The sequence below is a fragment of the Chiloscyllium plagiosum genome, chromosome 8 (assembly GCF_004010195.1).
Source record: "Chiloscyllium plagiosum isolate BGI_BamShark_2017 chromosome 8, ASM401019v2, whole genome shotgun sequence".
Taxonomy (NCBI): Eukaryota; Metazoa; Chordata; class Chondrichthyes; order Orectolobiformes; family Hemiscylliidae; genus Chiloscyllium; species Chiloscyllium plagiosum.
The window spans coordinates 73365848-73390794 of NC_057717.1; the positions used below are offsets into that span (position 1 = coordinate 73365848).

At 39.3% G+C, this 24947-nt stretch overlaps 1 protein-coding gene across 8 annotated transcripts in view; it reads right to left on the reverse strand.

Moving 5' to 3' along the window:
• The window catches only part of LOC122552141 (mucin-5AC-like), a 120657-nt gene that overhangs the window by 52793 nt on the left and 42917 nt on the right, over window positions 1–24947 (reverse strand). For 7 of the 8 annotated variants that reach the window (XM_043694634.1, XM_043694632.1, XM_043694637.1 and 4 more), the window contains 9 exons: window positions 22087–22170; window positions 20585–20656; window positions 18227–18316; window positions 15539–15628; window positions 10279–10374; window positions 4857–4952; window positions 4352–4447; window positions 2612–2707; window positions 385–480 (listed from right to left, as the gene is read on the reverse strand). In XM_043694634.1, the coding sequence (XP_043550569.1) occupies window positions 385–480; window positions 2612–2707; window positions 4352–4447; window positions 4857–4952; window positions 10279–10374; window positions 15539–15628; window positions 18227–18316; window positions 20585–20656; window positions 22087–22170 (816 nt within the window). The remainder of the gene's footprint in view (window positions 1–384; window positions 481–2611; window positions 2708–4351; window positions 4448–4856; window positions 4953–10278; window positions 10375–15538; window positions 15629–18226; window positions 18317–20584; window positions 20657–22086; window positions 22171–24947) is intronic. The other variant, XM_043694635.1, reaches the window with a different exon arrangement.

Below are 24947 nucleotides of genomic sequence, written 5' to 3' on the forward strand. Positions count from 1 at the left end.
AACTCTTTTGGAACCCAAGCAGCGTTTCACTGCTACAGCTAAAAAAAAACGAAAAAAATCTGATTTGGCTGAATTGGCCACTCCAATTCCAATCGTAGATCTGTTGTAAAACAGTACATCAAGGACTTTTCATTTACTGAGTGAGGACAGCTCCATTAGGCTTACGTTTTTACAGACTCTCTTCAAAAAACTCAGGAGGAAATATTCATTTTAAAGTGGTTTTACAGCATCGCCATAAGTCCATGAAGGAATCATTACTCTATAATTCCAGCTCCTTCAATAACTAACTATTCAAGTCAGTTAGGACCTCACTGATGCCTCCTTGACCGTGCACCATTACTCACGGTTATTGAATTTAAGAAATGACTGCAATTTGCCTTATACCTGAGATTGCAGTTCCTGTGGGCGTATGTGACGCCTGCCCAAAGGATTCTCCAGTTGATTGTTCCTCAAGTGAACGAGTTGATGCTGTGTCTGTTTCTGAAGCAAAGGACGAACACAAAAGAGACATTTTACATTTCAGATCAACTGAACTGGTTCATATCCATACAGGAAATAGGAAATAACATTCATTTTTTTTAATCTTCCGTGGGGCGTGGGCTGCTCTGGTCGTGAAAACTTTTATTGTCATGATTTGTCTTTGAGAATCTGGTGGTGAGCTGCCTTATTGAACGGATGATGTCATTGCGCTGCCTCATTCGAAATCAGGAAGTGGAAGCCACTCTTCCTCAATGGTCTTTACCCTAGCAGCTTTGAAATGCAGCTTCAAGAGTCCAGCAACTGCACCCGAAAACACTAAAACTGAAAATCCTGTCCCGAAGGGAAATTGTTCCCACCTAGTTAGGCTGCTTCGAATAGTCCACTTTTTTTCCCAAAAAATAAAGACCTCACAAACTGTTTACGTTATTGGTTTCCAATAGTCAGCTTGATACCTCCCTCTTAAAATCTCTCATTTAACGAAAACAGGACATAAACTCCCCTTCCAAAACATGAACCATCAGTCTACAAAGGAGGCTTTTTTTTTCCTATCCTATCCAGAGTTTTTCTTTCTCGTCACTGAACACCTCTCTCTTCCTTCAGTATATTTTTTAGATTAGATTACATTACAGTGTGGAAACAGGCCCTTCGGCCCAACAAGTCCACACCGACCCGCCGAAGCGCAACCCGCCCATACCCCTACATTTACCCCTTACCTAACACTACAGGGAATTTAACATGGCCAATTCACCTGACCTGCAAACTCCACACAGTCAGTCGCCTGAGGCGGGAATTGAACGCGGGTCTCTGGCGCTGTGAGGCAGCAGTGCTAACCACTGTGCCACCGTGCCGCCCACAAATCTCGCAACAATGCATCGGCAAATGATGCTGTGTCATTCTGAATTCTGTCACGTGTATCATTTTTGAATTAAATGGCTATAATAAGCTCAAGATAAATAATTTGGAATTTTCATCCTTAAGTCCTCAAAAAAATTAAAGGTGCTATTATCAGAATATGCAATTTTTCCAGACACATTACTGTTAATGTAAATGTTAAAATGATAGTTTCCGTCTCAATCCTGGAATATTTCTGCTGATGATTATTCATTCAGAAAAAAATTCATTCAGAAAGTTTTCTTTCTATCCTCTCGTTCTTAGAAGAGTGCAGTACCGACGCCACCTTGAACGTCTTTGCCTCATTAGAGCTGGCTAACACTGGTCTTCCAGCTTTCAGGCTGTCAAATGCCTTCTGACATAACTCTGTACTGTGAAATTTTCTGCACCTTTCTAAAGAAGTCGCCCAGTGGAATAATCACACTGCTTATAGTTGCTCACATTTTACTGTGTTATGGACCAGACCAGATTCCATCAAAATATTTTAAGAAGGTTGCCTCAACACTAACCTATGCTTATTTTATAGGTAAACGTGAAGTGGGTGTTCCCGATGTGTTGCAAATGCTAAAACCACTCGATGGTAAGCAGAACAAAACTTACTTAAAGACAATAGCTAAACTAGACACAAAAGAAAGAGGAATTTCGAATAAATTAGTTATTGGAAAACAGAATCAAGACATTGATATTGTATCCATTACTAATTAACTGTTTCCGTCTCGTAATACCCCATAAACAGTCCCTTTAGCAAAATGGAAAATTTAGCGACAGATTCATACATGCCATTCAACATGAAGAGAATTTTCAGTGGAAGTCACAGTTGGTAATCACTTACTGAAGCTTTAACTCTTCTGCGACCCAAACAGTTCCTGGATGCTGTAGCTATATAATACTTTTTTTACAAACTAGAAACTTGTTCTGGAAGAACTGAACACTCCACTTCCATTGTTGCATCCGTTTCAAATCAAACCTAAAGTCCTCTTAAATTATTGAGTTAGGCCGGACTCAGTAGACACTTCAGTATCTCAACGTTTACAATGTGTCGTGGAAAAATCCCAAAACAATATCAGCTTGTTAAAGTGACAGCATAGTTTTAATTGTATCCAGGAATCATTACTCAATAATTCTATCTCCCTCAATAACGAACCATTTCAGCCATTCACTACCACACCTACCTCTTGTTGACACTGTACCATTACTCATATGCTTTGAATTTTATAAATGAATGCAATTTCACTTATACCTGAGGTTGCAGTTCCAGTGGGCATATGTGACGACTGCTGAAAAGATTCTCCAGTTGATTGTTCTTCAGGCGAATGATTTGATGCTGTGTCTGGATCTAAACACAGAAGAGACGTTTTAGATGTCAGGTCAGCTCAACTGGTTAATATCTGGTCCAGGAAATATCAAATAACATTCCATATCTTTTTAAATTGTTCCTAAGACGTGGGCTACGCTGGTTAAACCAGCTTTCGGTGTTTGTCCCGAAGTTGTCTTTGAGAATCTAGTCGTGAACTGCCTTGTTGAACAGCTGATGTCATTCTGCTGTACCACTCGAAATCAGGGACAGGAATACACTCTACCTCAATGGAGTATGTCCTAGCACTAAATTTAATACAGTCCCTATATTTCGGACACTGTGACTCTCACATTCATATGACAACTCTTCTCAGCTATTGAATTGCATTCTTCTCAAAGTCCATTTTCCGAGTCACTATCACGCTCTTTTGTTATGAACCAGTCCTAAACACCTCAAAATATATGAAGAAGACAGCCTAAACCCGAACCTTTTTCTTAGATTTTAAGGCAACTGCCAGGTGTTGCATTCCAGATGCAATTCGATTAGTCAAACTACCAGTCTTAAATTAAAACACACTTTATTCATGCAAAATATTTAAAATGCTATAAAAAAGATGGAATAAGGATAACGTGAAACTACTGGAAAACCTATCAGAATTATAAAACAATTTAACAGCCAAACAAAAAAATGTTCAACGCAGTTACATTTAATAAACAATCTTGTTGTAAAGAGAAATTCATTAAAATAGATTGTGAGCGATGCAATAGTCCAGTCCCCATTGAAAACAACATGAACAGGAAACTCTGAGGAAGAAAGTTCCAAGAAGAAATGTACTACAGCTTTGAAATGCAGCATCAAAACACAAGCAACTGCTACAGAAAAGAAGTATAACTGAAAATGCTGGCTCTAGGGAAACTTGATCCCACCCATTCAGGCTGCTTCTAATATTCCAACTTTAATAAAAGCCTCAAGGTCTCACAAGCTGTTTAATTTACAAAATTCAAATACGTAGATTGGTACCTCTGTTTTAACATCTCTCTTCAAAAGAAAACATAGCACATTACAGCTCTGAAAGACGTAGCATTGCCACAACACCCCCTCACAAAAAAATGAATCATCAATATGAAAAGATAGCCTTACTTTTAAAAACCTTTCACACAACTTTACATGTATTGATATCCACCACATTGACATTAAGCACCCAAACATTCACAACTACAGCCCAGTACAGCCTTTTCTTCTTGTTACCTGAACGCTCCCCCTCTTTCTTTCTTCAATTTGCAACAACGTATTGGCAATTATGTGCTGTTGTCCTGCCACATAGACAATTTTCAAATTGAATGGCTCCAATAATAAGCTCAATCTTAATCGTTTGAAATTTTAATCTGCAGATCTTCCCAAAAACGTTAAAGGCGCTGTTTTCAGAATATGCAGTTGTCTCCGATATATTAGTCGCAACTGAAACATTGAAATGTTAGTTTCCGCTTCAAAAAACCCCATAACAAACTAGGCTCTTTAAAGTGACAGCATCATCTCAATTGCATCAAGGAACCATTACTCAATAATTCTGATTACTTCAATAACTAACTATTCCAGTCAGTCAGTACGACACCTACCTCTTGTGACCGTGCACAATTGCCTACAGTTATTCAATTGAACAAATGAACCCAATTTGATTTGTACCTGAGATTGCAGTTCCTGTGGGCGTAAGTGACGCCTGCTCAAATGATTCTCTAGTTGTTTGTTCCTCAGACGAATGAGTTGACGCTGTGTGTGAATCTGAGGCAAAGGATAAACACAGAAGGAGCATTTTAGATTTTAGATCAACTCAACCGGTTAAATATCTGGTTCAGGAAATATTCAATAATATTACACATCTTTTTTTTTAGTCTTTCATGCGTGGTAGGCTGTGCTGGTTGAATCAGCTTTTGTTGCCCGTCCTTGGTTGCTCTTGAGAATCTGATGGTGAGCCACCTGATTGAGCTGCTAATGTCATTGTGCTGTACCATTCTAAATCCGGGAGAGGAATCCACTCTGCCTCATGGGCTCTATCTTAGTACTAAATTGAATATGCAATACTTCAATAACTAACTGTTCCAGTCAGTCAGTACGACACCTACCTCTTGTCGACTGTCCACCGTTACCCACAGGTATTCAATTGAACAAATGAACCCGATTTGATTTGTACCTGAGATTGCAGTTCCTGTGGGCGTAAGTGACGCCTGCTCAAATGATTCTCTAGTTGTTTGTTCCTCAGACGAATGAGTTGATGCTGTGTGTGAATCTGAGGCAAAGGATAAACACAGAAGAAACATTTCAGATTTTAGATCAACTCAACTGGTTAAATATCTGGTTCAGGAAGTATGCAATAACATTACACATTCTTTTTTAATCTTTCATGCGTGGTAGGATGTGCTGGTTGAATCAAGTTTTGTTGCCAGTCCTTGGTTGCCCTTGAGAAACTGATGGTGAGCCACCTGATTGAACTGCTGATGTACCATTCTAAATCCGGGAGAGGAATCCACTCTGCCTCAATGGGCTCTATCTTAGTACTAAACTGAATATGCAAAAGTCACTACAGTCCCTTTATTTCGGACACTGTGACTCTCACATTCATCCGGCTCTGCAGCTATTCTCAGCTATTACTTACTCTCAAAGTCCATGCCCACTTGTCTAAGGGACTAAGTTACAGTTTGTGAATCACTGTCACGCACTTTTGTTATGAACCAGACCAAACCACTTCAAAAGATGTGAAGAAGATAGCCCTAGACATTTCTTATTTTAAAGGCAAGTGCCAGGCGTTGCGTTCTGGATGCAATTCGATGCTTCAAGCCATCAGTCTTGAATCAAAACACACTTTATTCAAACATTATATTTAAAATACAATGAAATAAAGTCGAAATTGGTATGACTTGAAACGATTGTAAACTTAACAGAATTATAAATTACTTAGATGCCTAGGCAGAAAGAAACCAAACTGCTAACTGACACAGCATTGAAACTGTGCAGTTATTGCATTTGCTGTTTGAATTCATACATCGCTGGACACCAGAGTGTGTCTAGGAAATTTAACAAACAACGAAATTCACAACTGATCTTGAAAGAATTCATAGCACAGAAACAGAAAAGTGAATAGTTTTAAGTATTGCCTTGCTATAAATCTACAATAGTGAATCGAGTGGGTTCTTTATTGAGATATGTTTTGTTGAGATATGTCTCAGAAGTCATAAGTATTAATTTAGCCTGGATCAGTGTTTTGTACAGGAATAAGACGGGGCTATTTTCTGGGTCTGTGGATTGGAAGGAGTAAAAATGCTCTTCTTGTCAGATGTGGGAGTTTAGGGAGAGTTTACATCTTACTGAGGATTATATCTGCAACAAATGCTGTTGGTTTCTAATGCTATCAGATGGAATGGATCAGTTGGAGCGACTGTTAAGGGCAATAAGGAATTTACAAGAGCAAGGGGGTGCAATGGATGGCAGTTATAGGAAGGGAGAAAAACCGCAGATAGAGTCACAGAGATGAGATAACTCCAGGTACGTTAAGAGAGGTAGGCAGGTAGTGCAGAACTATTCGGTGACTATCCCCATTTCAAGCAGGTATACTGTTTTGGAAATGTAGGGGGTGATGGATTCTTTGGTGAAAGTAGCACGAACAGGCAAGTTTCTGGTACCGATACAGGCTCTAATGTAATGAGGGGTACGTTAGGTCCCAAGAAATCGACTGATTTAGGGGACTTCCCAATCAGAGACATAGACAGACGTTACTGTGGTTAGGCGCGAAAACCAGAATAGAGTGCTACCTCCCTGCTGCCAGAGGGTGCAGAATGTTCTCAAAGGGGGAAGGGACCAGCAGAACGTCATTGTACACATTGGAACCAACGACATAGGAAGGGAAAAGGATGACATTCTGAGTGGAGTATACAGAAAGCTAAACAAGAATTTAAAAAAGAGGTCTTCGAGGGTAGTAATATCTGAATTACTCCTGGTGCTACGAGCTAGTGAGGGTCGGAATAGGAAGGTAGAATAGATGAATGCGTGGCTGAAGAGCTGGTGTATGGGAGAAGGATTCACATTTTTGGATGATTGGAATCTCTTCTGAGATAGAAGTGACCTGTAAAAGAAGGATGGATTGCACCCGAATTGGAAGGGGACTAACATACCAGCAGGGAGACTTGCTTGAACTGCTCGGCAAGGTTTTAACTAGTATAGTCGTGGTGGGTGCGGAGGTGGAAACCCACGGAGATAGTGATGAGATAGATCAATCTGAGACTAGTACAGTTGAGAAATGAAGCGAGTTAAGCAGTCAGGACAGGAAGGGACCAAGCACTGAACAAGATAGCACTTATAAATTGCATTTATTTCAATGCAGGAGGACTAACAGTAAAGTCAGATGATCACCTTATCGGGATTGATTTATAGACCCCCTAACAGTCAGCGGGAATTTGATAAACAAATTTGTCAGGAAATCACACTTATCTGTAAGGATGATACGGTGGTTATGGTAGGGGATTTTAACTTTCCAAACATAGACTGGGACTGCCATAGTTTGGGGCCAGCGACCATAATTCTATTAGTTTTTAGGTAGTAATGAAAAAGGATAGACCAGATCTAAAACTTGAAGTCCTAAATTGGAGGAAGGTAAATTTGATGGTATTAGGCAAGAACTTTCAAAAACTGATTGGGGGCAGTTGTTCGCAGGGAAAGGGATGGCTGGAAAATGGGAAGCCTTCAAAATGGGGTAATGAGAGTCCAGATACAGTTTATTCATTTTAGAGTGAATGGAAAGGCTGGTAGGTGTAGGGAATGCATGATGACTGGAGAAATTCAGTGTTTGGTTAAGGAAAAGAAGGAAGCATATGTCAGGTATAGACAAGACAGATCGATTGAATCTTTGGAAGAGTATAAAGACAGTAGGAGTATACTTAAGAAGGAAGTCAGAAGAGCAAATGGGGTACATGAGATAGTCTTGGCAAATCGGGTCAAGAAGAATTCAAAAGCTTTTTACAAATACATTAAGGACAAAAGGGTAACTACGGAGAGATTAGGGCCTTTCAAAGATCAGCAAGGAGACCTTTGTGTGGAGCTGCAGGAGATGGGGGAGATAGTAAACTTGCATATTGCATCAGTGTTTATTGTAGAAAAGGACATGGAAGATATAGAATATAGGGAAATAGATGCTGACATCTTGAAAAATGTCCATATTACAAAGAAGGAAGTGCTGGATGTCTTGAAACGCATAAAGGTGAATACATCACCAAGATCTGATCAGGTTTACCACAGAACTCTGTGGAAAACGGGAGAGGTGATTACTGGGCCCCTTGCTGAGATATTTGTAACATTGATAGTCACAAGTGAGGTGCCAGACGACTGAAGGTTGACAAATGTGGTACCACTATTTAAGAAAGGTGAGAAGGACAACCAGGGAACTATAGACCAGTGAGCTTGACGTCGGTGATGGGCAAGTTGTTGGAGGGAAACCTGAGGGACAGGATTTACGCGTATTTGGAAAGGCAAAGACTACTAAGCGATAGTCAACATGTCTTTGTGCGTGGGAATTTATGCCTTAATAACTTGATTGAGTTACTTGAAGAAGTAAGAAAGAGGATTCACGAGGGCAGCGTGCTGGATGTGATCCACATGGACTTCAGTAAGGCGTTCGACAGGGTTCCCAGTGGGAGATTGATTAGCAAGCTTAGCTCTCAGGGATTACAAGGAGAGCTAGTCATTTGGATATAGAACTAACTCGAAGGTAGAAGACAAAGGGTGTAGGCGGAGGGTGGCTTTTCAGGTTGAAGGTCTGTGACCAGTGAAGTGCCACAATGGTCAGTGCAGGATCCACTGCTTTTTGTCATTTATGTAAAAAATTTGGATGTGGACATAGGAGGTAAAGTTAGTAATTTTGCAGATGACGCCAGAATTTGGAGGTGTGGTGGACAGCGAAAAAGAATACCTCAGATTACAACGTGAGCCTGATCAGATGGGCCAATGGACTGAGGGGTGGCAGTTAGAGTGTAATTTGGATAAATCTGAGGTGCTGCATTTTGGAAAAGCAAATCAGGGCAGGACTTGTACACTTAATGGTAGGGCCCTTGGGAGCGTTGGTGAACTGGACTGCTGGAACATAACTCCTTGAATGTAGAGTCGCAGGTAGATAGGACAGCGAAGAAGGCGTCTTGTATTAGATTAGATTACTTACAGTGTGGAAACAGGCCCTTCGGCCCAACAAGTCCACACCGACCCGCCGAAGCGCAACCCACCCATACCCCTACATTTACCCTATGATTTCCTTTTCTGGTCAGAGTGTTGAGTGTTGGATTTGAGAGGTCATGTTGTGTCTGTACGGTATGTTGGTTAGGCCAATTTTGGAATGTTGCATGCAATTCTGATCTCCCTCCGACCGGAGGGTTGTTGTGAAACTTGAATGGGTTCAGAACAGACCTTCAAGGATGTTGTCAGGTTTGGAGGATTTGAGCTTTTGGGAAAGGCTGAATAGGTTGGGGCTGTTTTTCCCGGAGCGTCAGAGGCTGAGGGATGACCTTATCAAGATTTACAAAACAATGAAAGACATGGATAGGGTAAACAGAAAGAGTCAACTTGAATGTATTTGTCTCACTAGGGTTTGCTAACATTGGGCTTACAGATTTCAGGCTGTCAAATGCCTTCTGATATTCCTCTGTGCTGATAAATTTTCTGCACCTTTTTAATCGAGTCACTCAGTGGAGAAATCAAACTGCTGAAACAGTCACACATTTTTCTCTGTTGTCGACCAGACCAAACCTCCTCAAAATGTTCAACAAGTTAGCCTCAAAGCTGACCCTTTCTTATTTTAAAGGGAAACGTGAAGTGTATGTTCCAAATGTGATGCCACTGGGCAAACCGCTTGATGTTAGCAAAACAATTTGTTTAAACAGTACGAATAAAATACAAACAAAAACAAGAGGAATTTAGAATAACTTAGCAATTGAAAACAAAACTGAATCATAAATACCATACCCAATATTAATTGGCTTTTCCAATGAAGCAACATCCCATCAAGACACCCCTTGTCAAAAAGTAGGTCATGATGTATGTTTAAGAATGCAACAAATGGATTCTTAATTATTCAAGGGAATCAAGAGTTAAAGGAAGGAAGCGAGAGAATGGAATTGAAAAACCTCTCAGTCATGATTGAGTGGCAGAGCAGACTCGATGGGAAAATGGCCTAATGTCTGCTCCTATGTCTTATGGTTCTTTGAAGCTTCAAGTCTTCCTGAACCCAAACAGCATCTCACTGGTACAGCAAAAAATATATAAAATCTGTTTTGGGACAATTGGCTGTTTCTCTTCAATTCTTAGATCTGTATAAAAAAACTAAAATACTACTCATTTACTAATTGAGGCCAGCTCCAGTAGACATTCCAGTGTTTCAGCCTTTACAAACTCTCTTCAAAGAAACCCAGGATAAATAATCATTTTAAAGGGACAGCATCCCTACAATTCCATCAACGAATCATTACCCAATAATTTCATGCAACGAAACAATGAACCATTCCAATCAGTCACAACCTCACCTACCACCTGCTGAATGTCACCATTGCATTTAACAAATGAACCAATTTGACCTATACCTGCGGTTCCAGTTCCTGTGGGTATATGTGACGCCTGCTCAAAAGATTCTCTAGTTGATTGGTCCTCAGGCGAATAAGTTGATGCTGTGCCTGAACCTAAAGGAAAGGATTAACACAGAATTGATATTTTAGATTTTGGATTAACTCAACTGATTTACATCTGATTCAGGAAATATGAAACAACATTCAAGTTCCTTTTTCTAAACTTGTGGGTCGTGGGCTGCACGAGTTGAACTGGCTTTTGTGCATCCTTCGTTGTCTTTGAGAATGTTGTAATGAACTGATTGTTGAGCCGCTGATGTCATTATTCTGTTCCACTCAAACTCAGGGAGAGGAATGCACTCTTCCTCAATGGAAGATATCCTAGCACTAAATTGAATATCTGTAAATCACTACAGTCCCTCGTATGGACACTGTGGCTCTCACATCCACGTGAGCACACTTCTCAGTTATTCCATTGCATCCCTCTCAAAATCCATGTTTCTCTTCTCTAAGGGGGTAAGTTACATTTTTCGTGGCACATTCAAGTTCCATTGATATGAACCAGACCAAACCACCTCAAAATTCATGAACTTAACCTTTTCTTATTTTAAAGTCGTATGCCCGACATTGCAGTCAAAATGCAAACTACCTATCTTGAATGGAAACACACTTTATTCTACATTATATTTGAAATACAATAAATAAAGACGGATTTGTGATAACTTAAAGTGACTGGATAAAGTAATAGAATTAGAAATTGTTTAACTGCCTAACTGTAAGTACTCAATACAATAACATTTCATAAACACACCCGTTGTAAAACCAAATTCTATGAAATAAATTGTCAGGCATGCACTTCTCCAATCCAAAAGGAAACAAAAACAAAAACTTCAAGAGAAAACGCTGAGAAAAATATTATCAAGGAGAAATAAACTACAGGTTTGAAACGCAGCTTACAACCCCAGAAACTTCTTCACAAAAAAACCTAAAACTGAAAATCTTGTCCCGAGGGGAGCTTCATCCCACCCATCACGGCTGCTTTAAATATTTCACAATTTTAAAAAAAACCTCATAGCCTCACAAACTGTTTATGCTATTAGTTTCAAATATTCAGCTCAGTACCTCTATCTTAATATCTCTCTTTTGGATGCGAGCATAAGAGGTACAGTTAGCAAGTTTGCAGATGACACCAAAATTGGAGGTGCAGTGGACAGCGAAGAGGGTCACCTCAGATTACAACAGGATCTTGACCAGATGGGCCAATGGGCTGAGAAGTGGCAGCTGGAGTTTAATTCAGATAAATGCGAGGTGCTGCATTTTGGGAAAGCAAATCTTAGCAGGACTTATACACTTAATGGTAAGGTCCTAGGGAGTGTTGCTAAACAAAGTGACCTTGAGTGCAGGTAATTAGGATAGTGAAGAGGGCGTTTGATATGCTTTCCTTTATTGGGCAGAGTATTGAGCACAGGAGTTGGGAGGTTATGTTGCGGCTGTACAGGACATTGGTTAGGCCACTGTTGGAATATTGCGTGCAATTCTGGTCTCCTTCCTATCGGAAAGATGTTGTGCAACTTGAAAGGATTCAGAAAAGATTTACAAGGATGTTGCCAGGATTGGAGGATCTGAGCTACAGGGAGAGGCTGAACAGGCTGGGACTGTTTTCCCCAGAGCGTCAGAGGCTGAGGGATGACCTTATAGAGGTTTACTAAATTATGAGGGGCATAGATAGGATAAATAGGCAAAGTGTTTTCCCTGGGGTTGGGGAGTCCAGAACTAGAGGGCATAGGTTTAGGGTGAGAGGGGAAAGATATAAAAACGACCTAAGGGGCAACTTTTTCACGATGAGTGTGGTACGTGTATGGAATGAGCTGCCGGAGGATGTGGTGGAGGCTGGTACAATTGCAACATTTAGGAGGCATTTGGATGGGTATATGAATAGGAAGGGTTTGGAGGGATATGGGCAGGGTGCTGTCAGGTGGGACTAGATTGGGTTGGGATATCTGGTCGGCATGGACGGGTTGGACCGAAGGGTCTCTTTCTATGCTGTACATCTCTATGACTCTATGACTCTATAAACAAAACAGAACACATTGCACCTCTTAAAGTTATAGTCTTACAAAACATCCCCTCCAAAACATGAACGACCATGAGACATAGGTTTATTTTTAAAAACTTTAGTCGCTTCCTATCAGTACACCACAACACATATACAGGTACAAGTATATTGTATTAACATTAAGCATGCAAACATTCACTAATACAGTCCAGTCCAAACTTTTTCATCGTCATTGAACACCTCCCTCTCTCTTCATTAAATTCGCAACAACGCATGGGCGTTCTGTCGTCCTGTCACGTGTATCATTTTGAAAGTAAATGGCTGCAAAAAGAACCTCAAACTGAGTGATATGGAATTATCATATTTACATACTCCCCCCAAAAAACAAAAAGAGCCGAATATGCAATTGTCTCAGGCACAGTACTGTTTACGTTAATGTTGAAATATTAGATTCCTTTTTAGTCATGGAATGTTGCTGGTAATGATTATTCAATTGTTGGGAAAAATGTACAATTGTCTTTCTAACGTCTAGTCACGTTCTTGCAAGAGCGCAGCACCGACAGCCACATTACCCGCATCGACATTCGATGCTTTTCCACATTAGAGCTGGCTCAAACTGGGCTTTCAGCTTTCAAGCCGTCAACTGCCCGCTGTAATGTGAAAGTTTTTGAACCTTTCCAAAGAATTGACTCAGTGGAAAACTCAGGCTGCTGAAAAAATCGCACATTTTACTATGTTATGGACCAGATCAGACTACATCCAAATATTTTAAGAAGGTAGCCTCAATCATAACCTTTTCTCATTTTAAGTGTAAACGTGAAGTGGGTGTTCCAGATGTCATGCAACTGATCAAACCACTCGATGATAAGCAAGACAGCATTTATTTAAAGGCAATAGTTAAAATAGAAGCAAAATAAAGAGGAATTTAGAATAATTTAGCTGCTGAAAAACTGAATCGAACCATGGATACAGTACCCATTACTAAATACCTATTCCCATCTCGTAATATCCCATAAAGAGCCCTCTTGACAAAATGTAAATTCAGTCAAAGATTCATACATGCCGTTCAGCATGAAGAGAGATTTCAGTGGAAATCACAGTTAGGAATCATTTACTGAAGCTCCAACTCTTCTGGGCCCCGAACAGCTGCTCGCTGCTGCAGCTAAAAACAAACTAGGAAACCTGATTTGGGAGAACCGGTCACTGCAAATCCATTACTGTACCTGTTTTACAACAAACTTAAAGTCCTCTTAAATTATTGACTTAGGCCGGATTTTGTAGATACTTCGGCACCTCAACGTTTACAATCTCTCGTCAAAACAAAACTGCAAACAATATAAGCTTTTTTAAGGTTACAGCTTCGTCACAATTGCATCAAGTAATTAATACTCAATAATTTCAGCTCCTTCCATAATGAACTATTTCAGACAGTCACTACCACACCTCCCTCTTGTTGAATGTTTACCATTAATCATAGTTATTGCATTCAATAAACGAACACAATTTGAATTATACCTGAGATTGCAGTTCCTGTGGGCACAAGTGACGCAACTTAATTGACTAATATCTGATTCAGGAAATATGAAAGAACATTCCATATCTCTTCCTTAATAGATGGTGACAAGTGCTGGTTGAACCAGCTTCAATTGCCTGTCTCAATTTTCTTTGAGAATCTGGACGTGAGCTACCTTGTTGAACGGTTGATGTTATTGTGCTATACCACTCGAAATCAGGGAGAGGAAGCCATTCTGCCTCAATGGAATATGTCTTGGCATCAAATCCAGTATCTGCAAATCACTACAATCCCTGTGGTTTGTAGACTGCTACTCTCACAATCAGGTGATCACTCATCACAGCTATATTTTGCTTTCTCCTCCAAGTCCATATTCCACTTTTCTAAGGGACTGCATTACAAGTTCCGAGTCACGATAAGGTCTTTTATTCTGAACAAGTTCTAAGCCACTCAAAACGTATGAAGAAGATAGCCGAGACCCGAATGCTCTCTCTTTTTTAAGGCAACTGCCAGATCTTGCGTTCCAGATACAATTCAATTGGTCAAACCACCAGTCTTGAATGAAAACAGACTTTATACATAAACTATACTTAAAATACGATAAACAAAAGATGGAGTTGTAATAACTTAAAACTTCTGGAACACTTAACAGAATCATAAGTTATTTAACTTCCTTACAGAAAATGTTCAACACAGCAACGTCCCATAAACAAAAATAAACATAAATAAACATAAACATAAATAAAGGGATTATCAGTAAAATAGATTGCTGGACATGTAATTGTCCTAGCCACAAGGAAAACAGACATGAAAAGAAAATGCTGAAGAAGAAATGTTTCAAAAGAGCTAAACAGCAGCTTTGAAGTGCACCTTCAAGATCGCAACAACTGACATGGAAAAATCTAAAACGAAAAATGTTGGATCCTGGGGAACTTGATTCCCACCCATTCAGGATGCTTCTGATATTTCATCTTAAAAAAACAAACATCAAGATCTCACAAGCTGTTTCTATTGTTGGCTTCAAATAGATAGCTTGGTACCTCTGTTTTAAAACCGCTTTTCAGAAGAAAACACGAAACATTACACATCTTAAAGACATTGTATTGCCTCAATCTCCTCTCAGAAAACATGAACATCATTATACAAAGTTATCTCTACTTTTAAAAACCTTTTGTCTTGTCCGATTATTACACCACAATACATGTACCGATACATATACAATGCATTGACATTAAGCGTGCAAACATATGCTACTACATTCCAGTACAGCCTTTTCATCTCATCACTGAACACTTCCCTCTTCCTGCCTTAAAGTCACAACAACGCATCGGCAGTTATGTACTGTCATCCTGCCACATGTACATTTCGCAAACTCAATGCCTGCAATAATAAGCTCAATGTGAATCGTCATGAATTTTCAGCATTGGATACTGCAAAAAAGATACTTTTATCAGAACATGAAGTTGTCTCAGACACATTGCTGGCAACGGAAAGGTGGAATTGTTAGTTTCCTCTCTTCAAAAAGGCCCAAAGCAAATTAGGCTCTTTAAAATGACAGTTTGATCTCAGTTGCATCAAGGAATAATTATTGAATAATTCCGGCTACTTCAATAACTGGATGTTTCAGTCAGTCAGCACTACACCTATGTATTAATGACCATTTACTCACAGTTATAGAAGTTAACAAATGAAACCAGTTTGACTTATACCTGAGATTGCAGTTCCTGTTGGCAGTAGTGATGCCTGCAGAAAAGATTCTATAGTTGATTGTTCCTCGGGTGAATCAGTTGATTCTGTGTCTGGATTGGCGCAAAGGATAAACAAAAAGGAAACATTTTTGATTTCAGATCAACTCAATTGGGAAAATATCTGGTTCAAGAAATATGAAATATCATTCAATATCTTTTTTTTTAAATTGCATTGAAGTAGGCTGTGTTGGTTATCCAAGCTTTTATTGCCCATCGTTCATTGCCTTTGAGAATCTCGTGGTGAACAGCCTTAATGAGCCTCTGACATTTTGCTATCAGTCGAAATCAGGGAGAGGAACCACTCTGCCACAATGAACTGTACCCTAGCACTAAATTGAATATCAGTAAGTTAATACTGTCCCTGTATTTCGGAGACAGTGACTCTCACATTCATGTGATCACCGTTCTCAGTTGTTACATTGCAATACTCTCAAGGTTCATGCCCGACTTCTGTAAGGGTCTAATTTATGATTTCAGAGTCACAATCACGCTTTTTTGTCATGAACCAGACCAAACCACTTCAAAAGGTGTGAAAAAGATAGCCTAGACCTCAACCTTTTCTTCCTTTAAAGTCAAGTGCCAGGCATCGTGTGCCAGATGGAAATCGATTGGTCAAAGGACCAGTCTTGAATCAAAACATACTTCATTCATACAGGTATTTAAAATACAATAAATGAAAGACAGAATTATTATGACTTAAAATGACTAGAAAACTTAACAGAATTATAAATTATTTAACAGCCTAAGATTAACTGTTCAATACAGTAACATTCCATGAAGTCAGCCGTTGTGAAGAGTAATGCAGGAAAATACACTGACAGACATGCACTTGTCGAATCCACAAGGGAAAAAAAAATCAAGAGTTTAAACTGAGAAAGAGAGTAACAAGGAGAAATGTCTGCAGCTTTGAAATGCAGCTTCAAGACCCGAGCAACTCGTACTGAAAAAACTGAAGCTGAAAATCCTGGCTCTTAGGGGTGTTTGATCCTACCCATTCAGGCTGCATCAAACATTCCAACTTAAAGAAAATACACACACGTCCTCTCAAGATGTTTATGTTATTAGTTTCAAACGGAGAGCGAAGTAAATCTCTTTTAAAACCACTCTTTAAAGTAAAACAGGACACATTCGACCTCTTAAAGTGAACGTATTGCCACAACCCCCCTCACAAAAATGGACCATCAATACACAAAGCTAGCTTGATTATTAAAATCCGTTAGTTTTCTCCTGTTGGTGCAACACAATTCATATACTGAGACATATGTATTACAATGATATTATGCAAGTACTCATTCCCAACAATAGTCCATTGCAGCTTTTTTTTTGCTCTTCACTGAATACCTCCCTCTTCCTTCATTAAAGTCCCCAGAACCATTCGGCAATTACATTTTGTCATCCTGCTACGTGTACACTTTTCAAATTGAAAGGCAACAATAATAAGCTCAATGTAAATAGTTGGGAAGTTTCATCCTTCAGTCTTCCCCCAAAAATTAGAGACGCTAATATCAGAATATGAAACTATCTCAGAATCATTACTGGCAACATAAATGTAGAAATGTCAGTTTCCTTCTCATCTGGACGATTTCTGCTGTTGATTGCTCAAATTGTCGGGAAAGTACTCAAATTGTCTTTCTTTCCTCTAGTCGTGTTCTTGCAAAAGTGCAGCACCAACACCCACACTACTCGCATTCAGAGCTAACATGAATATGCTTGCCTCATTAGGGCTGGCTAACACTGGGCTTTCAGGCTGTCAAATGTCTTCTGACATTCCACTGTGCAGTGAAATTTCCTGCATTTTTTTATTCGAGACACTCAGTGGAGAAATCCAACTGCTGAAGCACTCCAACATTTTAGTCAGTTATGGACAGGCTCAGATCACCTCAAAATGTTCAAGACGTTAGCCTCAAACCTGACTCTTTCTTATTTTAAAGCAAAACGTGAAGTGAAAACAATTTGTCTAAACGTTACAGACAAAATACAAACAAAATGAAGAGGAAATTAGAATAAGTTTATTTAACTAAAAATAAACTGAATCATGGATAATTGCTAATTGATTGTTCAAATATAACAACATGCCATAACACATTGTCAAAAAGGCTATGTCATGGTGTGTGTAAAAGAATTAAACAAATGGATTCTTGATTATTCAAGTGGATCAAGAGTTCAGGGAAGAAAGTGGGTGAATGGAATTGTGAAACTTCTCATACAGGATTGAATGGCGGAGTAGACTCAATGGGGACAATGGCCTAATTTCTGCTTCTCTGCGTTGTGGTCCTTTAAAGCTTCAAATCTTCCTGAACCCAAATCGCATCTCATTGCCACGTAGGGAAAAAAAATTGATTTGGGAGAAGTGGTCGCTTCGCTTCCATTCTCGATCTGTTTAACAAAAAGCTAAATACTACTCATTTGCTGTTTGAGGCCAGCTCCAATACACACTTCAGCGCTCAGTTTTTACAAACTCTCTTTAAAGAAAACCAGGAGAAAATAATAATTTCAAAGTGACAGCTTCGCGACAATTCCATCAAGGAATCACGACCCAACAATTTCATGTAACAAAACAATTAACCATTCCAGTCAGTCACAACCTCATCTACGGCCTCTTGAATGTGCACCATTGAATTTAATAAATGAACCCAATTTGACTTATACCTGCGGTTCCACTTCCTGTGGGCATACGCGACGCCTGCTCCAAAGATTCACTTGTTGATTGTTCCTCAGGCCAATAAGTTGATGGTGTGTCTGAATCAGAAGGAAAGGATAAACACAGAATCGATATTTTAGAATTTGGATTAACTCAACTGATTAATATATGATTCAGGAAAAACGAAATAACATTCAGGGCCTGTTTTTCAAATATTTTCGTGGGGCGTGGGCTTCACTGGTCGAATTGGTTTTTAATGTGCGTCCTTTGTTGTCTTTGAGAGTCTGGTAGAGAGCTGATTGTGGAACCGCTGATGACATTGTGGTGTTCCAAACAATTTCAGGGAGTGGAATACACTATTTCTCGATGGAATGTATCCTGGCACTAAATTGAATATCTGTAAGTCATTACAGTCCCTGTGTATAGACTGGCTCTCAGATTTATATGACCACTCTTCTCGCCGACTCAATTTCATTCCTCTCGAACTCTATGTTCTTATTCTCTAAGGGGCTACGTTACATTTTTCGAGTCACATTCAAGTTCTGCTGTTATGAACCAGAGCAAACCCCCCAAAGTATGTGAACACAATCTTTTCTTATTATAAAGGCAATGCCAGGCATTGTAGTCCTAATGCAAACTAGCTGTTTTGAATGAAAACACACTTAATTCTACATAATATTTGAAATACAATATAAGAAAGACGGAATTGTGATAACTCAAAACGATTGGAAAACGTATCAGAATTATAAATTATTTAACTGTCTAACTGAAAGTGTTCAATACAGTAAAATTTCATAAACACACCCGTTGTAAAGCCAACTTCTGTAAGTACGTTGTCGAGCATGCACTTCTACAATCCACAAGGAAACAAAACAAAAAATCAAGAGAAAAAGCTGAGAAAAAAAATTAGCAAGGAGAAATATACTGCAGCTTTGAAACGCACCTTACAATCCCTGCAACTGTTCCGAAAATAAAATAAAAACTTAAAGGGGTATTCCTGTCTCTAGTGGAGTTTGATCTCACCAATCCCGGCTGCTTTAAATATTTCACTACTAAAAAACACCTCATTGCCTCAGAAGCTATTTCCGTTATTACTTTCAAATATTCAGCTTAGTATCCCTATATCTTAAAATCTCTCTTTTAAATAAAGCAGAACACATTATACATTAATGTCATAGTCTTATAATAACTCCCGCTCACAAACATGAGCCACCATGAGAAATAAGTTTATTTTTATAAACTTCAGTGTTATCCTGTCAGTACACCACAACACATATGTAGGTACAATTATATTGCATAGTCATTAGGCAGACAGGCATTCACTAATAGAGACCAGTTTTCACCATCATTGTACACCTCCTACCTCCTCCATTAAAGTCGCAACATCACAAGAACATTTCGGTTATGTCATTCTGTCACCTGTATCATTTTGGAATTAAATGGCTGCAAGAAGAAACTCAAACTAATTGATATGAAATTTTTATCCTTATATCCTCCCCCCCAAAAAGCAGTATCAGCAGAATATGCAATTGTCTCAGATACAGTACTATTAACGTTAATGTTGAAATGTGGAAAACTCACACTGCTGAAAAATTCGCACATTTTACTGTGTTGTGGACCAGATCAGACTCCATAAAAATATTTTAAGAAGGTAGCCTCAAACATAACCTTTTCTTATTTTAAAGGTAAACGTGAAGTGGCTGTTCCAGATGTGATGCAACTGATTAAACCACTCGATGATAATCAAGGCACCATTTATTTAAAGACAATAGTTAAAAACAGAAACAAAAGAAAGAGGAATTTAGAAAAACTTTGCTATTGAAAAACTAAATCTAACCATGGATACAGCACCGATTACTAATTACCTATTCCCGTCTCGTAATATCCCATAAAGAATCACCTTGGCAAAATGGCAAATTCAGTCAAAGATTCATACATGCCGCTCAGCATGATGAGAGGTTGCAGTGGAAGTCACAGTTAGGAAACACTTACTGAAGCTCCAACTCTTCTGGGACCCAAACAGTCGCTCGCTGCTACACTAAAAAAAAACTAGGAAACCTGATCTCGTACAACCTGTCACTACAATCCATTGTTGCAACTGTTTTAAACCAAACCTTAAGTCCTCTTAAATTATTGACTTAGGCCGGATTCAGTAGACACTTCAACTCCTCAAAAAAAGCGCAAAACAATATAAGTTTTTAAAAGTTACAGCTTCGTCACAATTGCATCAAGTAATTATTACTCAATAATACAGATTCCTTTAATAAGAAACCTTTTCGGACAGCCCCTACCACACCTACCTCATTTGACTGTGTACCATTAATCAAGTTATTGCATTTAATAAATGAACACAATTTGACTTATACCTGAGATTGCAGATGCTGCAGATTCTCCAGTTGATTGTTCCTCAGGCGAATGAGTTGATGCTGTGTCTGGAACTAGAGTGAAGCAAAAACACAGAAAAGACATTTTAGATTTCAGACCAACTGAATTGGCTAATATCTGGTTCTGGAATATATTTTTGTTAATAGGCGGTGACACGTGGCTTGTGCTGCTTGAACCAGCTTCAATTGCCTGACACTTAGTTGTCTTTGAGAATCTGGTGCTGAGCTATCTTTTGAACCGTTGATGTCATTGTGCTATACCACTCGAAATCAGGGAGAGGAATCCAGTCTGTCTCAATGGAAGATGTCTTGGCAGTAAATTCAGTAACTGCAAATCTCTACAGTTACTGTATTTGCTGCACTTTGACTCTCACATTCATGTGATCAGTCATCACAGCTATTTCAGTGCTTTGCTCTCAAAGTCCATGTTCTAATTTTCTAAGGGAGTACATTACAATTGCCGTTTCAAATTATGCTTTTTTTGTTCTGAACCAGATCTAAGCCCCTCAAAATGTCTGAAGAAGTTCGCCCAGACCTGAATGTTGACTGTTTTGAAGGTAACTGACAGACCTTGCATTTCAGGTACAATTCGATTCGTCAACGTATCAGACTTGAATGAAAACAGACTGTATTTGCATTATATTTAAAATGCAATAAAAGAAAGACAGAATATCCGAATCATTAATTATTTTACTTCCAAACATAAATTGTTCAACATAGTATCGTCCCATAGACATCTCCAATCTAAAGGAATTATCAGGAAATTTGATGGTTAGACTTGCAATTATCATATTCATAAGGAAAACAAACATGAAGAGAAAACGTTGAAGAATAAAGTTTCTAAAATACCTATATGGCGGCTTTAAATTGCAGCTTCAAGACCCCAGCAACTGCTATGAAAAAAATCTAAAACTAAAAATGCTGGTTCCCGGGAACTTGATCCCACCCATTCAGGCTGCTTCTAATATTTCAACTAAAAAAAAAGACCTCAAGGCCTCACAAGCTGTTTACATTGTTGGCTTCAAATACATAGCTTGGTACCTCTGTTTCAAAACCTCTCTACAAAAGAAAACAGGATACATTACACATATTAAAGACATTGAATGCTTCAATTCTCTCTCACAAAAAATGAACCATCATTATACAAAGATAGCTCTACTTTTAAAACCTTTAGTCTTGTCCGATTATTACACCACAATACATGTACTGATACATATCCTTTGCATTGATATTAAGCATGCAAGCAATCATTAGTACATTCCAGTACAACCTTTTCTTCTCGTCGCTGAACGCCTCCTTCCTTAATCTGAAAACAAACTAAGGTCTTTAAAGTGACAGCATCATCTCAATTGCATCAAGAAATCAGTCCTGAATGCTTCAATGACGAGACATTTCAGTCAGACAGTGCCACAACTACCTATTGTTGACCATGTACAATTACTCTCACTTATTGACTTTAACAACTGAACCCAGTTTGATTTTACCTGAGATTGCATTTCGCGTGGGCAGCAGTGACGCCTGCTGAAAAGGTTCTCTCGTTGTTTGTTCCTCAGGTGAATCAGTTGAATCTGCGTTTGGACCCATAGCAAATGATACACACAAAAGAGACATTTTAGAATTCAGATCAGCTCAATTGGTTAATTATCTGGTTCAGGAAACATAGAACATAAAACATATAACATATAAAAATGCAGCACAGAACAGGCCTTTCGGCCCACGATGTTGTGCCGAGGATTGATGTAAAATAAAATAACTTAAACTACGCACCCCTCAATTCACTGCTGTCCATGTGCATGCCCAACAGTCGCTTAACTGTCCCTAATGACTCTGCTTCTACCACCACCGCTGGCAACGCTTTCCATGCATTCACAAATCTCTGAGTAACGAATCTACCTCTGACGTCCCCTCTATACCTTTCTCCTAATATCTTTAATTTATGACCCCTCACGCCAGTCAATATTGCCCTGGGGAAAAGTCTCTGGCTATTGACTCTATTCGTGCCTCTCATGACCTTAAATATCTGATCAGGTCACCTCTCTTCCACATTTTTCCCAGAGAGAAATGCCCGATCACAGTCAACCTCTCCTCATAAGGCAAGCCCTTCAGTCCAGGCAACATCCTGGTAAACCTTATTGCACCCTCTTAAAAGCCTCTGCATCTTTCCTATATTAGGGCGATCTGAACTGGGAACAATATTCCAAGAGTCGTCTCACCAGAGACTTGTAGAGCTGTAGCAAAACCTCGTGGCTCTTAAACTCAATCCCCCGTTAATGAAAGCCAAAACACCAAATGCTTTCTCAACAACCCATTTTAATTGGGTGGCAACTTTGAGAGGATATATGTACTTGAACACCAAGATCATTCTGTTCCTCCCCACTGCAAAGAATCCGGTCTTTAATCCGATATTCAGCATTCATCAACTGACAATTATCCAGGTTGAACTCCATTTGCCATTTAGGAGGAGAAAGTGAGGACTGCAGATGCTGTAGATCAGAGCTGGTAATGTGTTGCTGGAAAGGCGCAGCTGGTCAGGCAGCATCCAAGGAGCAGGAGAATCGACGTTTCAGGCATGAGCCTGAAGAATGGCTCCTGCCCACAACGTCGATTCTCCTGCTCCTTGGATGCTGCCTGACCTGCTGCGCTTTTCCAGCAACACATTATCAGCTCTATCTGCCATTTCTCAGCCGAGATCTGCATCCTGTCGTGCTGCAGCCTGCATAGCCCTCGATACTATGAACGGCACCTCCAACTTTGAGTCATCTGAAAATATACTAACCTCCCCTTCAAACATCTCATCTAGATCACTCAACACTGATCTATAGGCACAATACTTATTATCCACAACCACTCTCTGCCTTCTGTCATCTAACTAATTCTGAATCCAGATAGCCAAATGGGTGGTGACACGTGGCCTGTGCTGGTTGAACCTGCTTCCATTGCCTGACACTTAGCTGTCTTTGAGAATGTGGTCGTGAGCTATCTTATTGAAACTTTAGAATCTTATATAAAGAGCAGAGGCCCAAGAACAGAGCCCTGCGGGACTCCACTCAACACTGATCTATAGGCACAATACTTATTATCCACAACCACTCTCTGCCTTCTGTCATCTAACTAATTCTGAATCCAGATAGCCAAATGGGTGGTGACACGTGGCCTGTGCTGGTTGAACCTGCTTCCATTGCCTGACACTTAGCTGTCTTTGAGAATGTGGTCGTGAGCTATCTTATTGAAACTTTGATGTCATTGTGCTATACAACTCGAATACAGAAACAGGAATCCAGTCTACCTCAGTGGAATATGCCTTGGCAGTAAATTGAGTATCTGCAAATCACTACAGTTCCTGTATTTCCTACACTGTGACTCTCACATTCATGTGATCAGGCATCACAGTAATTTCTGTGCTTTGCTCTCAGAGTCCATGTTCCACTTTTTTAAGGGACTACATTATAATTTCCGAGTCACTATCACGCTTTTCTGTTCTGAAACATCTAAGCCCCTCAAAATGTAAGAAGCAGATAGCCTAGACCCGAATGTTGTCTAGTTTGAAGGCAATTGACAGACCTTGCGTTCCAGATGCAATTCGAGTAGTCAAACTATCAGTCTTGAATCAAAACAAAATTTGTTCATAGACGGTATTTAAAATGCAAGAAAAGAAAGACAGAATTGGAATAACTTACAAATTCTGGAAAAATTATCAGAATCATAAATTACTTTACTTCCAAGCAGAACATGTTCAACATTGTAACGTCGCATAAATATCCCAGATCTAAAAGTATTATCAGGAAAATAGATTGTTGGACATGCAATTATCCTCGCCACAAGGAAAACAAACATGAAGAGAAAACACTTAAGAAGAATGTTTCCAAAAGTGCAGCTTCAAGAGCCCAACATCTGCTATCGAAAAAAAAACCCTGAAAATGCTGGACCCTGGGGAACTTGATCCCACCCATTCGGGCTGTTTCTGATATTCCAACTTTCAAAAAACCTCAAGACCTTACAAGTTGTTTAAATTGTTGGATTCAAATACATAACTTGGTACCTCTGTTTCAAAACCAAAAGAAAACAGAACACATTACGCATTTTAAATACACTGAATTCTTCAATACCCTCCCACAATAAAAAATTATCCATCATTGTACAATGATAGCTCTACTTTTAAAAACCTTTTGTCTTGTCTAATTATTACACCACAATGTATATACTGATACAAAGCCATTGCACTGATATTAAGTATGCAAACGTTCACTACTACAATCCAGTACAACCTTTTCTTCTCGTCACCTAACGCTTCCCTTTTCCTTCCTTAAACCCAAAGCAAACTAAGCTCTTTAAAGTGACAGCATCA